The following is an 18,639-nucleotide window of genomic DNA, read 5'->3' on the forward strand; positions in this document are numbered from 1 at the left end:
ACATAGTTGGCACTTGGGTGCAAGAAAGAGAAGAAAATCTACTTAAATAACTAAGAATTTGGCATCGTATTAATATTTTGTTTTGCTTCAGAGAGAATACCTGCTTCTTCCCTTTCCTGAGAAAGGACCGGCACACCATACATCTTGTTGCTGATCATCAAGGTGCAGTAGTTACAGGTAAGCATGCACAAAATATGCAATAACCAACCATGGTCTGATGGGATGAAACGTGAAAATATGCTGAACAATGAATTATTTTTCTTCATTGTATTTGGTCATAAAAAAAGTAGCTCACTTCTAGTTGTAAGTCTGCCACAAAATCTACCTTGTAACCAATTTTATCAGGCAGTGTTATGCTCCACCTTTTTGTGGCATCACTGTGTTCTCATTCATATGGGATTCAAATACAAGATTCAGTTTTAGCTTCTAGAAGTGGTTTTCTGAATTAGCTAACATCAGTGGCAGATTCCTAATAGAAATGAGAAGGATAAAGAAATGCTTTCATAACAAAGCTGAAAGACACCAAAAGTTTACACCAAGGCTTCAGAAATTTTTATTAAAATATTTTTTAAATATGTGCATGATACACAGAAGAAAAAATGCATTTTAAGTAGTATGATTTGAGCTGCCAACCGTATTTCTTTAATAATTTTAGTAAATATTTATCTTCTAAAATAAAAAAACCTGACACAGTCAAGAAAGAAGCATCCTGGTTTTATTTAAGGCAAGATTAAAATAAAAAAAGATAATTGCTTCAGAACTTGGGAGATTTTAAATTATGAACATGTTACTGCAAAATGACATCTGGGGATTTAGGTTGGAAAGTTCATTTAGAAAGCATTATAAATCAAACTAAATACTGTCTATAATCTGTGAGACAATCTAAGGCAATCCCATTGCACATGGAACTCATTTATCTACGTCCACTGGTACCCAGCTGCCCAGCTGCCAAATTCATTTTGTGCAGACTACTGACAAAATTGTGGAGACATCCCAGAAAAGAAAATGCACAGAAAAAGAATTAGCCGTGACTGTTGAGCAGATGTAGTACAAGCTCTTCATCCTCTGCCAGAGAAAGCCCAGTATCTAATGGCAAATAGGGGTCCTCCTCTTGGCTGAATTTCGCCTTCTTTCTTTTTACTGGAATTTCTTCTGCTGCAGTACTGTTGCTATAGCTTCTTTTCTTTCTTTCACTCTTCTCAAGTTCACTGCAGAAACAAATCAATTAGTCTTTTTAACAACTGCAGTAATCAATATCATCATGTAATCAAACAGTTCATTTTAAACAAGGCAAATTTATGTCAAGATAAGAGCAAACAAAATCACAATTCAGAAGGGGGAAGCAACAGAAGCCGATGAACTCTGAATGTCTAAATTAGAACTGCTTTCAGGCCCAGGTGGTGGTGGATGTTCTGCTGTCTTAATTGATTACAATATATCAAGATATTGCTATCAGTCTTAACTAGTATTTGCTGCCTTATAGAGTGACAGACAACTTGACAAAACTGATTTAGTGACGTGTCTGTGGACCTTGACATACATTCAAGACCTTGTCTAAAATAAATACGCAACAAAAATAAAAATATGAGAACTGTCATTTCATTGGTGAATCCTACACTTCATACAGTTTTGATGTGGGTTCATCTCACTCAAGCCACTCTTTCCCCTTCTTTGAAAAGCTTTCCTTGGAATATATTAACTACCTCTTTGCCATGAGAGGAGGAAGAAAAACCCAAACCCAGGTATTTTCCCTAGTGAATTCCTATTTCTTCTCCTGCAATCTTCAATCTGGATGAAATGGCTGCATATCTCTTTTAATTCTTTGAATTCTATCACATGACAGCAACAGGTGGAAAACCCCAGCTTTCCTTCTTCATGTTTTTCCATGCTTTCCTCCTTATCTTCATGTGGTATTTGTCCATAAGATAGAAAAATTGCTATAAATCATCTCATCTAAGATTAAAATAATCTAATTAACAAAATCTATTCTAAAATACAATATCCATGTACCAGGTTATAGAGAGCTGGTTGTCCTATGCTGTAGGGTAGAATTCATAGTAAAAAAGGGAGAATGTAACCCCTTGCACCCCAAACCATTCTCTCCAAACAAGTTAACAGAAACAAAATGGCATTCTCAGTTTTTCATGTTTGTATTTTAAAGAATATAACAAAAATAAAAATGGAACTTCGACTACCCAGAAGATTCAATTTATGTTAAAAAAAAAAAAAAAAAGAAAAAAGGGTTTCAACAAGTCCTTCAGCCCTTCTATGACAGGGCAACCTGCTTATTGGATGAGGGAAAGGCTGTGGATTTTGTTTACCTTGACTTTAGCAAGGCCTTTGATAGTTTCCCGCAGCATTCTCCTGGAGAAACTGGCTGCTCGAGGCTTGGATGGGCACACGCTTTGCTGGGTAAAAAACTGGCTGGATGGCCGGGCCCAAAGAGTGGTGGTGAATGGAGTTAAATCCAGTTGGCAGCCGCTCACGAGTGGTGTCCCCCAGGGCTCGGTGTTGGGGCCACTCCTGTTTAACATCTTTATTGATGATCTAGACGAGGGGATCGAGTGCACCCTCAGTCAGTTTGCAGATGACACCAAGCTGGGTGGGAGTGTTGATCTGCTCGAGGGTAGGGAGGCTCTGCAGAGAGACCTGGACAGGCTGGAGCCATGGGCTGAGGCCAACTGGAGGAGTTTCAATAAGGCCAAATGCCGGGGGCTGCCCTTGGGCCACAACAACCCCCAGCAGCGCTACAGGCTTGGGGAGGAGTGGCTGGAGAGCTGCCAGTCAGAGAGGGACCTGGGGGTGTTGATTGACAGCTGGCTGAACAGGAGCCAGCAGTGTGCCCAGGTGGCCAAGAAGGCCAATGGCATCCTGGCTTGTGTCAGCACTAGCGTGGCCAGCAGGGACAGGGAAGAGATCTGACCCCTGTCCTCGGCACTGGTGAGGCCGCCCCTCGATTCCTGTCTTCAGTTTTGGGCCCCTCACTACAAAAAGGACATTGAATGACTCGAGCGTGTCCAGAGAAGGGCAACGGAGCTGGTGCAGGGTCTGGAGCACAGGTCGTACGAGCGGCTGAGGGAACTGGGGGTGTTTAGTCTGGAGAAGAGGAGGCTGAGGGGAGACCTCATCGCCCTCTACAGCTCCCTGAAAGGAGGGTGCAGAGAGCTGGGGATGAGCCTCTTTAACCAAGTAATAAGAGATAGGACAAGAGGGAATGGCCTCAAGTTGCGCCAGAGAAACTTTAGACTAGATGTCAGGAAGCATTTCTTTACAGAAGAGGTTGGAATGGGCTGCCCAGGGAGGTGGTGGAGTCCCCATCCCTGGAGGTGTTTAAGAGTCGGGTCGACATAGTGCTGAGGGATATGGTGTAGTTGGGAACTGTCAGTGTTACATGAATAGTTGGACTAGATGATGTTCAAGGTCCTTTCCAACTTAGATGATTCTGTGATTCTATGAAGTATTTTTTAATTGCTTTAATTTTATAATTGCTTAAGTGTAAATGTAATGTTTGTGAAATGTTTCATTCAGAATCACTGTTTAGACACTTAATAGAAACAGTTTTTATAAGAAATAGCTTAAATGAGGGAATTCTGTCCTTCAAACCACACAGCACAGGAACCCAATGCAGCCATCCACTGTCTTTTTCCATTAATAGGACCAGTTACCAGTATGTGAAACACTGGTTTCACCACTCACTGGAAACTAGCCCAACCCAAACACTAACCCCAAAACATGGCAGTTTGCAAGAAGTTCCTGAATGCTGTCTGAGAGGGATTAGCAGCACAACACCTCCTCCTCCTCCTGGCTTGTACACTGTGTTTCCTGGCTGCCTCTCCATCGAGACAAAGGAGTAACATGAGATCCTGTAGCCTTGCACTGGATGGCAGATGTGTGACCTGCCTCCCTCTGTCATCCATCCCACCTTTCACAGATGAACTGTGCCAACTCCTGCCTACTCATTACAACACAGAGAGAGGAGGCAAATCCTGTAAGAAACATGTTGCATTCCCACAATTAAAACAAAAAACACACTCTACCTTTATATTGCCCTTTCCTGCCTATCCAAAAGGAATAGTGTAAAACAACCTGACCTTGTGAGAGATGTCCCTGCCCATGCCCATTTTTATAGGTCCCTTCCAACCCAAACCATTCTATGATTCTATGAATAGCTGATGACTGTGCACCAAATACTTTTCCTAAAACTGGGACATTTCAAAGGATATAACAACTTTGTTGGCTTTGAACTGTTATTTGCATGGGGCTGGCTTTTCAGTGCTTGCTAATAACATTCAGTTTACTCCTTTTCTGAGGAAAGGACTTCCCCCCTCTCTCCATAGGGCTTAAGATGTTCCATAAATGCTGAAGCTATACTGACAGTATATGAAATTACTCTAAAGCACTAAGACTTCCCACTTTTCCAAGTGGCCGGTGTGCATTTGGGCTGGAGTTTTGTGGTGTTCACTTTGATCAGAACAAAGTATAGGGGTGCACTTCAAAAGGTTGAAGCCTCATTAAGTAAAAGCATTTTAGCTTGTTTGCAGAAGAACAAATTATTTCCAGCATTTGAATGGACTCTGAAGCCCAGTTTGCATTCATAATCGACTAATGCTTCATCTAGGACATTAGTGCAAAACATCTTCGCAATTAAAACAATGCAGAAATCTCACAAGTTATGAAACAGCAGACTAAATACCAAAAACTATATTCATTTTTGGAATTTCAGAGGCCCATAAGTCCAGCTGACTGTAAGGTGTAACAATTAAATTTAAAACACATTCAGAAGGAACTGTGAGATTTCTAATTTTTTCCACAAAAGAACATCAACACAATTGTGATTAATTTTCATCATAAGCTTTGTAGGAAGATTATGCTGAGTCAAATTGTTTCTTATTATTACTGCGGGATCATGATGCATTGTTAGTGCATACTAAAGATGTACACAAGTTAGCAGGCATATTTTCACACTAATGTGACCCCTACTGGGCTGAAGAGCTGGAGAGGTGAATAAGGAGGAGTGCATAACACAAGAAGCAACAGCAGAAAAGCCACCAAGCAATGACGAGAGCTAAAGGCTTGTGTTTTCATGATGCACAAAAACTAGAAGCAAAACAGTAGCTGATAAAGGCAACTTATGAAGGAAAGCAGAGTCATGTGCAATGTGCAAATAAGATGTTCATAATTTTAAGATGCCGAGAGAAGACACACAGTGCCTGTCCACAGAATGGTTTGGATTGGAAGGAACCTTTAAAGATCAGCTAATCCAACTCCCAACCCTCTTCCTGCAGTATGGATTTCTACCAGCAGTGGTTTGGGTGGCATGCAGGAGGGGCTGTACTGCTCTGGGGGATCAGTCAGAGATGTAGCTTTTACAAAGGGTGAAAGTGGCAATTTTAAAAGGAACCGGGAAAAATCACCAGGAGAGATGTCTGGCATCATGATGCCAAAGGGTATCCTGTACTCCATCTGGGTGCTTCTTGTCAGCTGTTTGGACAGAAAGCTCTGTGGAGGAGATGTAACAGGTGTAATTCTCAGGTGCACATGTAAGAAGGCTGCGTGTGTGAAAGCAGACAAGGATGACTACGGCACTTACTGTCAAATTAATTCCTCCTTCGTCTCCATTGACCAAAGACCTGTCAGCCCACCCTGCAGAGCCAATCTTTTTATTGTTGGTCACTTCCCATGGACATAAATGGCCCCTTATTCCTCACAAACACACAAACTGATGCACTACCAGCTGGCGTCCAAAAATAGCCAAAAAATAAAGTTATTCAAAGGTGAACTATTTTCTAACAGAACAATGCAGTTAGAAAGCAAGCCCACAATTCAGATCCAAACCAAAGCCAGTGCATCTTTTCATTTTCTATTTATAACACTTAGAAAGTAGAATGTGCAGCTGGATTACAATTCTTTCCTTTTACCATCTGGTGCAATTCAGCTTTTCAGCCTCCTGAATGACCCATGAGGTCTGAAGCTGCCTGATGGAAGGATTTACTGGGATGGGCTCTGTTTACACAAGCAAGGAGGTACTAACAGACGACTTACCAACAGGCATAGTAATTTCTGTGGTCACTGTTTGCACAGCTGTAACAACACAGGAAGATACTACCATTTGATAGGTAATATTTATTACTCAAACACCAAAGCACAGTTTATGAATCCTGTCCCTTAAGTAAATGCCAGCACATATGAATGGCGTTTGGGAAAGAGGGGATCTAACGAAGACTGATAGCTATACGCCAAGAAACTGATTCAACTACTAAATAATAATCTCACAAGTGTTTTTTGAGGATATACCAGGAAAAATAGAAAGCTTTTAATTCTTAGTATTTAACTTGCTTTTGGGCTTCAAGGTATGTCTTGACAAGCTGTGAGGTTTAGATTTTAAGTGTTTGAGAGTCAGCCATTTGCAATGTGTGACCACACAGCCAAGTTGCTGTTGTTTAAACAATGTCGTTCTGTGAGATCTCTAGACAGGCTCTGCTTCAGTTAACATTTATGAGACTTTACTTTGGAGCCTAGGTTTACCAGCAATGCTCTGGAAACAAACCACCCTTGACAATGAATTGCAGGCCACGAGTCAAGTTTCCAAGCTGCAATACAGCACACATGAGCTCTTTCCCAAAGAAATGCACAGGAATAATAAATGAACCTGCTAATAAAATACAGTTCAGAAAAGTTAGGAATAATTTATCCCATAAATATTCGCATTCTACTAATCAAACATGCTGTGCCACAAACCTTTTTTCCACATAATAAATTTTAATTCACAAGGCCATGGCAGCAATCCTAATGAAGATTAATTACTGCAGTCCCTTCCATAAAGCCCAGTGCAGCTTCTTTCTTACTTGCTGTCAGAATGCTACAGCACATAGAAATGGTAATGAAAATGTATCGTGGTGTGTTATTTCCTGGATCTGGACAGACTGGATCCACAGGCTGAGGCTAATTGTATGAGGTTCAACAAGGCTCAGTGCTGGGTCCTGCACTTGGGTCACAACAATCCCATGCAACATTACAGGCTTACCTAGGGGTGTTGGGTCAACAGCCAGCTGAATATGAGCCAGCAGTGTGCCCAGGTGGCCAAGAAGGCCAATAGCACCCTTGCTTGTATCAGAAATAGTGTGGCCAGCAGGACTAGGGAAGGGATTGTCCCCCTGTGCTCGGCACTGATAAGGCTGCACCTTGAATACAGTTTTGGGCCCCTCATTACAAGAAAGACATTGAGGGGCTGGAGCATGTCCAGAGAAAGGCAGTGAAGCTAGTGAAGGGTCTAGAGCACAAGTCTTATGAGAAGCAACTGAGAGAACTGGGGTTGTTTAGCCTGGAAAAAAGAAGGCTGAGGGGAGACCTTATCACTCTCTACAACTACCTGAAAGGAGGTTGTAGCAAGGTGGGTGTTGGTCTCTTCTCCCAAGTAACAAGCAATAGGACAAGAGGAAATGGCCTCAAGTTGTGCCCGGGGAGGTTTAGGTTGGATAATAGGAAAAAATTCTTCACTGAAAGGGTTGTCAAGCATTCAAACAAGCTGCCCAGGTTGAGTCACCATCCCTGGAGGTATTTAAAAGATGTGTACATGTGGTGCTTAGAGACATGGTTTAGTGGTGGATTTGGTAGTGCTACACTAACAATTGGACTTGATCTTAAAGGTCTTTTCCAACCTATTTCCATTATTTTATGATTATAAGATTCTCTTACTGGACATTCCACTGCTGTAAATCAAAACAGATATAAACTGTATTTATAAAAAACAACTGCAGGAAAAGGGACAAATAATCTACTTGTAATGAAATACCAGTGCAATGGTACTAAACACAAAAGACAAGTCTGTCTTGGAGCTAAAGTACCATAATCTGGAAGAAAAAAAAAAATTAAACGGAAACCAGTCCAGCAGGAGCGTCTGCTTAACGTTTCTTACTATTGCATGGGAAGTATACAGAAGATTTGATGCACTAAAACCAACCATCAGCATATCACTTCTGCTTTGAGCTCACCTTTAGTTTCTAAAGGCTCTCATGGACAAGTGGCAGCGGATTCAAATCAGATATCTGAAGCTGTAACAACACTTTTCTTTCCTGTTCTCGTTGTAGACATTGCTCACCATAAAGCAGCAGTACCTGACACAGACCTGAACCACAGGAGTTTCCATTCAGTGTATCTGGGCTAAGCAATTTTAGCTTTATCTTTATACACCAGTCCAAAACCTGAACTCATTCAGGGGTTGACTGTCATGCGGATCAAATATAATATCAATACTCTGGGTTGAAAATGCTCCAGCTAGAGGTGACTGTGGCTTCAATGAAACTATTTTGATTTGCTGTATGTCCCTCTGTCAGAGGCTTAACCTTCCCTGAAATGTGCTGCTGCCTTTGGAGATGCTGGTAACCACCTACCTAACCCTTGCAATGCATTCACTCCTCCTCAACTTCATCTGACACTGACATTCTTAAATCTGTTCCTCTCCTTTTGTGTGACCACTATCATCCTCCAGTTGTTGATAGTTAACTTCTGAACTGCACAGTTTCAGTAAATACTCATATAATTTCTCCTTTATTCATGCAGACACATGCCAATGACATACAACTTTTTTTTTTTTTTTTTAAAGGTAATTTCTGTGGCTGACAAGTTTACAGAAACCACAGCAAGATCTAGTCTGATCTGCAGAGCACAGGTTACCAAATTTCACTAGGAAATTCTACCATCAGATCCATTTCATATAGCGAGACAGAGTATAACTATTACAAAGATTTTCATGGCATAAGAATATCACATGTCTGTCAACAACAATCCAATGTCTCAATGTCCAATTTTGCAGCTATACTACATGATCAAGCCCTTAAACAGAGACCTTTTACAATGTCTGTCATAGGGTGCTTTTCTGGCCATCACAACATTAAGTTCCGGCCTTCACAAAGTCACAGATACGACCTGAATAATAGTGAGCACCATGATTTGCAGATGAATCATCTCAAAAGACAATGTAAAAACCACACCAAGAATCACGTGAAACTTAACAAGTTAACTGGTTTAAGAAGAAGATATAAGAAACTGCAATTTGCCCATAATTTTTATAAATAAAGGAAGGTACACAACCAAGGAGCACCGACTGCTGACTTGCACACCCATCAGCTGGTGACCAGCTGCAAAATCACAAACAAAACAGTACCACAACTAAGACATTTCTCCTCTCCCCTCATGTCCAAGATGTTTTCCCTGCTGATCTAAGAATTAATGAGGTCAGTCACACCTATTAAATATTTAAAGGAGGTAACAATGAGGTTAATCGTAAATTCCTCAACATTTTTATTTTAAAGAGGTTGAGGGATTAGAAATGTCAGAAACTCAGTTTGATTGCAAAATGAATATTTAAGAAATCCAGCTGCTTTTCTTCCACCCTATTCGATACACTTAAATTTTTCACCTCATTAACAATTTACATTGATAGCCTTAAACCAAATATGATGAATGTTGCTAGATATACAAAAATTAATCTCATATTACATGCTTGGAGTCATTAATTACTTTACTTGTAGAGGTATGGCTAGAAGGGAATTTTTTTCAAAGGCAAATTTAACTCATGATTTGTATAGTTCCCCCAATTTAAAAAAAAATGCTGGGGTAGAGGGAGAAGATTAACAATGTTTTTAACTTATTAAACCATGGACAGATGGTCTGTTTTTAAAGACTTATGAAGGAAGTTACTCTAGGTGTCATACATTTGCTTTGAATTATCCCTTTCAGAAGCTTTTTTTTTTCCTGAAAGCAAGCAGCAGCTAGTATAGCCCAACATATTTCTGTTTTAATCCAAAATTTTGTGCAGTATCTCTGAATTTTGGAAATATAAACCAGAAGATAGTTGTATTTTCTAATCTCAAAGCCTAATTTCACTGTGTGCTACTCTCAGCTGATTTGTTTTTGTTAAAATCATTAAGTCAATATTTCCCAGCCCTAAAAGCAACTCATCATACAATTCAGTGACAGCACTAAGTGAGTGGCCTGAGGCATGAGGCATTTAGCAGAAACCCCTCCTTCCCACTAACAGAAAGATTTCTTGCCTGTTCTCACATTTATTCTTCTTGGTGTGCCAGATCCCCATCATCCTCCCTCCTCTTTTCACGCGTACATCTCCTCTACCTCTCTCCTCCTTCATGCAAAATCGATACTACTTCTCCATGGCCTTATACTCACCACTAGTCTCTTCAGCTATCACTTTCCTTTATCCAGAGGCGTACTGATCATTCAAATTCTCTTCCTTGTCTGGATTTCATCTTTATCCAGCCCTAAATTAATTTCCTTCACTGCATCTTCCTCTTTCAGTTGTGCCTCTGCTTTCACAAAATCCTCACAAGTCTCCAGACATACCTACACTAAGTCTCAAAGCTGACATCTGAGCTAGAGAACAGACCACTGCATTTTTTACCCACACGCACCTAAAAGAAATGTGGCTACATCAACACTGCCTACTGGAAACAGTCCTTGGCCTGTCCTACTGCACCAAAATACGCTGGGACGTTGCCCAGAAGAGCTCTAGTTGGCACCATCCGAAGTCACAGCAGTTGTGGACAATATGGACAATCATGTGCCAGTACTTAAACCCGCACCTGGCCAAATCCATTTAGCCTGTAAAGACATGAATGATGTTCCCTAGGCAGGCTCAAGCCAGCACAGGATTAATTGCCACATGCTGCACTGTAGTCACCAATGGCTCTTAATTCTAACACGCTCCTTTCAGGCACTCCTAGAAATGTGATTTTGTCCTGGACCCAGTCATCTTCCAAATCTATCTATCAGTATGTTGTCACCCACTGCTCTTAACCTTGTGAGCACCCCACAGTTTTTCACTCTCCTATTCTTTTTGCATACCTGCCCTGGCTGTTCTCACCAATCACTTCAATTTAATTACTATCCTTAGCAATGACTGACAAATCCACTCACTCCCAGCCTCTCCCCAGCTATAATATAATACAATATCAGTGTCTCTGCTTCTGGAAATCGCTGCTGATAATAAACTCAAAATTCTAGTCTTTGATGTTTCAGGTTTATCTGTAGCACTGTTCCCATCAGAGCAGTGCCTAAACTGATGTGGCCTCCTCTAGAAAGCTCTGTATGTCAGGTCTAGCTAGGCTGTTTGAAACTGCTTTTTGGGCCCTTTTTAACTCCTGCTCAGCTTAAATGCTGGAGAAGAACTTGAAGCAATCTGATTCACTTTTTGCAAATTTCAGTCCTCTTGCCTTCTTAACACAGGCTGAAAACATTTACTATCCATTGCCCTCATCCTCCAGCAAACACAGACAAGACAGAAAACCAGTAAAGCATGAATTGTGCAAAGATGGAAAAATGAACAAAAATCTTTTAAAATCCCATTGGATGAAGTTAAGGAACTTGCTTATTAAAAAGTCAACCAAAAGTCAAGTCAGGGCAAACAACTGAGACCAGTACTGTGTCCTGAAGATGACAGAGGCTGGTTATGAAGCTTCAAGTGATAGCAGTTCTTCAGACGTTTGTTATTCCAAAAATATCTTGCTCCTAGCCAGGGAAAGCTTAAATGCCCAAAACTGATACCAAAAGAGTGACCCAGCCAGATTATAACCCCCCAGAGCACTAAATGGATATGACACATTTACACAAACATTTTACTTAAGGAAGCAAAACCAAATTGCAACTCGACATAAAATTAATGCCAAAAAAATGTAACTGTGCAAGGCAGCAGGGTTTGCAGGGCAAGAATGTGCTGATATTGTATGTGAAAAATCATAAAATTTATGTTTTAACAGTTTCTTTGCAAGACCACCTTTTAAAGAACTGAATAATGTTGAGATTTTAAATGACCATCAACTACGTTTTCAAATACATAGAAGACCTTAAATTCATATATCTTAAATAAATTGTAACAGAAAATATTTTATCTGATGAGCCATGGTGTCTCTTATTAAAAATCTGAAATATGATTTTTAGACAAAATAGCTTCCACATATGACTATGTTCCAAAGAGCAAATAAAATCCAACCTTCCAAATAAATGACCCTTTGCCAGTCAAGGCAAAATTTGTAATTTAAAAAAAGAAAATTTCATTGGTAGAACACTCTTGAATTTTAAGTTATCAAATACACAGATACACTGTAAATAGTGGTGTACTATGGAAAATGTTCTAATGGTGCACTTTGTTCTAAAGTCACCTCCAAACATAGTTCAATCAACATATTTACAGTATATTCAGTAAATTAAAACCTGACAAGCCTTAATACATGGCAGAAAAAAAATCCATCTGAACTCCAGCTGAATCATATACATATATATAGACAGAGAGCGTATTTTTTGTGCTCACTTACTCTCTTCAGCCCAAATTACATTCAACACTGAACTCCTTTGGTTAACTGAAATATTATACTATAGACATCAAAGTTCCAAGAAAATATTCCCTGAAAAGTAACTCAAGTAAGGACAAGTCCAATAAAATGAAAAACCAAAAAGGATTAAACGGTGTCTACGTGGTATTAAACTTACATGTGTAAACCTAGAATACTAAAAACAAGAAAAATATTTTTTAAAATCAATTACCATGTGTGATTAGGGGGATGTATTTCCCCTTCCCCCATCCTTGTCAGTTCTACTGATCAAAACACTGCTGAATGGGCTACAGGGGACATGGTTACCAGTCTGTTAACTTTGAGTTATCCAGTCCATAAATCCATGTCCCAACACTGAGTCCTACATACTGCTATGTAGGGGCTAGGGACAATCTAGCCACTAAAATTTAGCTGATTCAGACATGAAAAGCAAGAGATTTATAAACCTAAACATCTAGAAGAGAGAAAAATAAAGATCTCATTTAAAATAAAGATCTCATTTAAGTGTCAAGATCATGTTTTTGAATCCGTTACACGACAGGCTGTTTGTCAGAAACACACTAGTTGGACTTCTTGTCCAATGACAAAAACCACATAGGACCTCATGCAGTATCCCTCCATCTTCCCACCGTCTGTGCTGAAGAACTGCAGTGTGGTGCCATCAACTACGGATTCTCATCCCCACCCCTGTGCTTCTCTGTTAATATAATTAAAAACACTGTTTTAAATTAAGAAGAAAAGTTTAACCTTGTTGATTTTATTATATATTTACTTCTAACACAGATTCCATGTCATTTGTAGAGTTGAAGAGTCTGAGCAACACTAAATCATAACACTTAGCAAGTTTCACTGTGCACAAATTTATTTAATATAGCACAGCTACAGAGGGCTCATCCAAATCCTGAAATGCCTTCAATGTTTTTCCTTTCAAACAGAACCTGTAACGTCACAGTAGAGAAATGTATTTCTGAAGCTGTGGTGGGTTTGCATGGCAAGGTTTTGGTAGCGGAGGGCTGCAGGGGTGGCTTCTGTGTGAAGCTGCTAGAAGCTTACCCCATGTCTGACAGAGCCAATGCCAGCTGGATCCAAGACCACTGACCACAGCTGAGCCCATCAGCAACAGAGCTAGCACCTCTGTGATGATGTATTTGAGAAGAGAGGAAAAAAACCTGTGCAACAGCAGCCAAAGAGAGGAACAAGACTATGTGAAACAACTCTGTAGACACCCACCAAGGTCAGTGAAGAAGGGGGAGGAGGTGCTCCAGGCACCAGAGCAGGGATTCCCCTGCAGCCCGTGGTGCAGCCCCTGGAGGTCCACGGTGGAGCAGATCTCCACCTGCAGCTGGTGGAGGAACCCACGCCAGAGCAGCTGGATGCCTGAAGGAGGCTGTGACCCCGTGGGAAGCCCACGCTGGAGCAGGCTCCTGGCAGGACCTGTGAACCCATGGAGAGAGGAGCCCACGCTGGAGCAGGTTTGCTGGCAGGACTTGTGACCCTGTGGGGGACTCACGCTGGAGCAGCCTGTGCCTGAAGGACTGCAGCCTGTGGAAGGGACTCAGCTGGAGTTGTTCATGAAGAACTGCAGTCCATGGGAAGGACTCTCAATGAAGAAATTTGTGGAGGACTCTCTCCCACGGGAGAGGCCCCATGCTGGAGCAGGGAAAGTGTGTGAGAAGTCCTCCACCGGAGGAGGAAGGAGCAGCAGATAGAATGTGTGATAAACTGACCTCAACATCCCTTCCCTGTCCCCGTGTGCCGCTGAGGGGGAGGAGGCAGAGAAATTATTAATGAGGTTGAGCCAGTAAGAAGGGAGGGGTGGGGGGAAGGTGTTTTAAGATTTGTTTTTATTTTTTCATTACCCTACTTTGATTTGATAGGCAATAAAGTAATTTCTCCCCAAGTCAAGGCTGTTTTGCCCATGATGGTAACTGGTGAGTGATCTCTCCTTGTCCTTACCTTGACCCAGAAAAGTCTTTTGTTGTATTTTTTATCCCCTATCCAGCTGAGGATGGGAGTGATAGAGCAGCTTTGGTGGGCACCTGGTGTTCAGTCAGGATGAACTCACCACAGAAACACATGAAACCTCGAGGGAATTAGTCAAGGTTTTTGCATGTGGAACAGTCTCACTGAGATCCCTTCAACCCTGACTCAAAATCTTTCTCATACAGCTTCACAAAAGAAAATAATAGTCTTTAGCACAGATTTCTGTTCAGCACCTACCTCACACACTTAAATACTCCCAGGAGCAAGACGATGACTGTAAAATGAGTCCGTAACATCTAAACAAAACAATTTCTAAAAAACATGAACGTTTCAAAATGAACATGGAAGATGTGTACATACCTATAGCTATCTTTGCTTTCTGAATCCTGCTCTTCATCAGAATCTTTGTATTTGTCAGGATCTGGAAGAGTACTTGGATCAAACTCTTCGTCACTTCCACTGTGAGCAAGAAAGGCCACTGTTTCCTCTTCAACCTGCTAGTTGACAAATGAAGAGTTACAAGAAATGCAAACAAGTCCATGTTACTTGCCACAACCTAATTATAATAGGAGTGCTGTAACAAAAAACACGGTCCTAAACTGCAGTCAAAGGCCACTGCTATTACAGCCAGGAAAATGGAACCATTTTCTGTCATCATCAGTGCTCTCCTCCAAGGCTCTTTGTTAAAGGTTGAAGAAATATTATTCAAAAAGGAAGCACAAGAATTTATGTTCAAATTCTACGTTCCCAATATCATCACCTTAAATCTACCAAATGTAAGAGAGATTTGGGCAGCAAATAATCAACAGCTATCTGAGAGCAAGTGTTTAAGTAACATGAGGCTTTATTGTCTCTCAGAAACACAGTGGCAAAGAGATATGGGCTTATGGACACATTAATCACCGCTGTAGGGTGTATTTCATTAAATACTCTGATTTAAAACTCATCCAGGTGTCCTTGCACTTAAAAACCAAAAATGCTGCTTAAGCGGAATGAACTGCTCTAAGGGAGTTTCAGCCATCCACCACAAGTGATGCATGTTCTTCAGGTTTCCTCTTATACTCCCTCATCCCTCCTCTCTGGGTTCATCTTCCCTCCAACCCTGCAGCACGTCTCAGGATGGGCTCCTGGCATTGGCAAGTTTCCCCAGGGTGAGGGGATGTCTCACTAATTCCTCAATGAAGAGGGCACAGAAGATGCTGCTCCATGAAAGTCTTAAATAATATAATAAAGCTGACTGCTTTTGCAGATATAGGTTCTGCTCCACGCAGTCCTGAACCAGTGGCACCACTTGTAAATTTTTACTAACAGGCATGATGAAAGCAGACAGAGTGGAGGGCATATGCAATTGTATATGCACAGAAAAAATGCAAACAAAAAGTTTACAGGCATTTCTAAGCAATGTGAACAATACATATTTATGCAGAAAAGCAAAAACAAATGTGAAGAAACTATAATTAAAGACTGCTACCTCTTGTTTATGTATCTAATCAGCATGCACACAGTTTCCAAAACAGGACCCATTTTAATGATCCTTCATTCTATGAATAACATCACATCACTAAAGTCCATTTCTGTTGCAATTTATCACCATTTCCATCTATCACCAGGCTTTAAAGGAACACTGTCCTTATGTGCACACACCTCACCACAGTAAAAATAAATTTTTAAAAAAACAAAATCAAATAAAACCATACCAAAGGTCCCTTTTATATCTGCATATAGAGTGAGTGAAAGGAAATGAGCTGGTGAAGGGTAAGATTATTCACCACAGCAACAGTCCCCGTATTGCTTGTCCAGTAACACTTCTGCAGTGCTCTGAAAGCAAGCAGAAGGAAGGGGTAAAAGGCAGATTTTTCAATCAGAAGGCAGAAAAAAACCCATACTAAACACAGGTTTCATTCTTGAATGTTTTGAAATACTAAAAAGGTAATTGTAGCTGGGCATATAAAATCACTAAAAGCACTGTCAGAATCAGCAGCACTGTAAACTGCCTAAGGTAACATAACCCCCAACTGAAAAGCATGTTGATTACTGGGAACTTCAGGTGCTACTTCACAACAAAGTTAGTTTTGGTTTTTGGGCTTTTTAAAAGTTGTTTTTTTTCTTACAAAAAATATCTTCTAGCTGATCTTTTAGTACAATATTACAGAACACTATTACCTCAACAGAAAACTCTTTTGAAAATCACATTTTTGCTAGTGAATTTCCATGTTTTAAAAGCATTCTGCATTAAATTACAGTTTATTTCAATTTCTTTAAACATCAAGTATTTGCTCTTTACTTGTCCCTCTGTTTTGCCAATTATCAGGCCTAGCATAAAGGACACAGCCAGCATAAAGATGAACCAATAACCAAATTGTATTTGATACAAAAGGGTCAGTACATGAGTGAGCACTGGGGGTACAAACAAGTCAGTTTATACATAATCGACATCACTCCCACTGACCCCAACAACGACACCGCACGACCAACAATGGGTGGAATAAATGGTGAAATGCAGTCTCCCAGAGAAGGGACAGGAGACAACCGAGTCAACAAGCCAAATACATAAGACCAAGGAAGCCACACACTGAATCTCTACACAGCCTGTGTTCACAAAGGCCAGAGCTGACTGGAGCCCAGTCCCAGGGAGGCAGGAGGTCCTTCCCCAACAGGGAACTCTGCAAAGTGCATCCACCTCACACACAGACACTGCCCCTGCCTGCAAGTGGTCCCAGCTTTTATCCCTCAGTGGGACACCTGACCTTTGGTTACCTAATGTGGGACACTGGGGGCTCATTTACCCAATGGCTCTGTCTGCAAGGCCGAGCCCTGGAGGGAAGCTTAAAGGGAAACTCACCCCCCCTTTGTGAAGGGCTGTGGGAATCACCCATACGTCAACCTTAATTTGGGGCTTGGGGTTGAAACCCCAGCATTTCACCCTCCCACTGCATCTATTCTTTTAATACAACTGGTGCATACCAATTATATATATAATAAATAAAAAAAGTAGTAGTATTCAAAGCTATTATATGGAACAAAGTACTTTTTAATATGTACATGTGACACTATGCAATAGATTTCTGTGATACTAACATTACCTTTTAAGTCTTGGGCTGTTCATTCATATTCTCAGTTATGTCAGTAAAATGTTGAGACTGCATTGTTTCTTAAGTTTTGTCATGTATGTATGCACACATAAGACAATTACACATACACAGACCAAATCTTCACTTTCATTACTTTTTTTTTTTTTTCCCCAGCAGAAATTTGCAGAGATGTGTTCAAGGCAATGCTTACTATAACAAATTAATTATTGGCAAAGATGCCTTATTTCTTATACCTATCACCAGTTACATATTCATAAGACCCTGAAATTGTTAAGAACTTGAACATGAACGTTTACCATCCACAGATGAACAATAGAAACTCATCATTTTTCCCCTCTTGCTTCAAATTTATATCAGCCAGTCAGAAGAAGAAATATTGTGACTTAACTTCACGTTACTCACCACAAGAGCTGGAGTAAATAAAGTAAAATCATAGTTCAAGATAACACTTATAGAAGTTCTTCAGATACAAATAGGGTACAATTTACAGACTTAGGATTAGATTCTTCTTATAACAATCGTTATCAAAGAAGAGATTAACTGAAGAACAGATTTTGACCACCTGTACTTTATGTCCAAGGTTAGCAACAATGTGCTTTGGAGTGTGCAGATATTTATTATAAAGTTTAACTGTGGAAGGAAACCCATTCAGACGTCATATCAGGCTGGTCAGGAGGAGATTTAGTGGCAATCACTTGCTATTTTCATCCCTGTTCAGGGGTGACAAGCTCTTTCTTTCTTCATACCAGATTGCCCCATGTATTTTGCAATCTAGTTCCATAGAAACTTTGCATGAAGACTTTTGGTTTGATCATGGCATTGAGATGAAAACATTTCTGTGTTCACATAGTCTCCCTCTGAGGTATAAGGAGATTCTTCTTATGCTAACTCAACATTTTAGAAAAATTCAGCAAAACTTCTGTGCTGGAGGTTTTGGAAGCCTCATTGCCTTCAACCTTCCACACTGTACCAAGTTAACCATGATCACACTCTACCTTACTATTGTCATTTTGGAAATGCACACCAGATGAGGCAAACAGGGCAAGTTCTTCTTGAGCTTTTGCCCTGCTTCTTGACAGAATACCTCTAATTCAACTTCTTGTTGTTTTAATTACACGACATAGTGACAATTTCCTCTCTTCATAAAGTAGGCTGAATGGCTAGTGAAGCTCATTTGTGTAAACATGTTAGGTGGGCTAAGAGAAGTTTAAAATGAAGAA

The 18,639-nt window shown here is 40.5% G+C and overlaps 1 protein-coding gene across 3 annotated transcripts in view; it reads right to left on the reverse strand.

Annotated features, from left to right (window-relative positions):
- Window positions 1-529: 529 nt before the first annotated feature.
- The window catches only part of DDX10 (DEAD-box helicase 10), a 188,439-nt gene continuing 170,329 nt past the window's right edge, over window positions 530-18,639 (reverse strand). For 2 of the 3 annotated variants that reach the window (XM_074932203.1, XM_074932213.1), the window contains 2 exons: window positions 14,688-14,821; window positions 530-1,208 (listed from right to left, as the gene is read on the reverse strand). In XM_074932203.1, coding sequence (XP_074788304.1) covers window positions 1,022-1,208; window positions 14,688-14,821 — 321 coding nt within the window. In that variant the 3' untranslated portion in view covers window positions 530-1,021. Of the gene's footprint in view, window positions 1,209-14,687; window positions 14,825-18,639 lie in introns of all 3 variants that reach the window. The other variant, XM_074932196.1, reaches the window with a different exon arrangement.

Source organism: Athene noctua, chromosome 1 (genome assembly GCF_965140245.1).
Source record: "Athene noctua chromosome 1, bAthNoc1.hap1.1, whole genome shotgun sequence".
Taxonomy (NCBI): domain Eukaryota; kingdom Metazoa; phylum Chordata; class Aves; order Strigiformes; family Strigidae; genus Athene; species Athene noctua.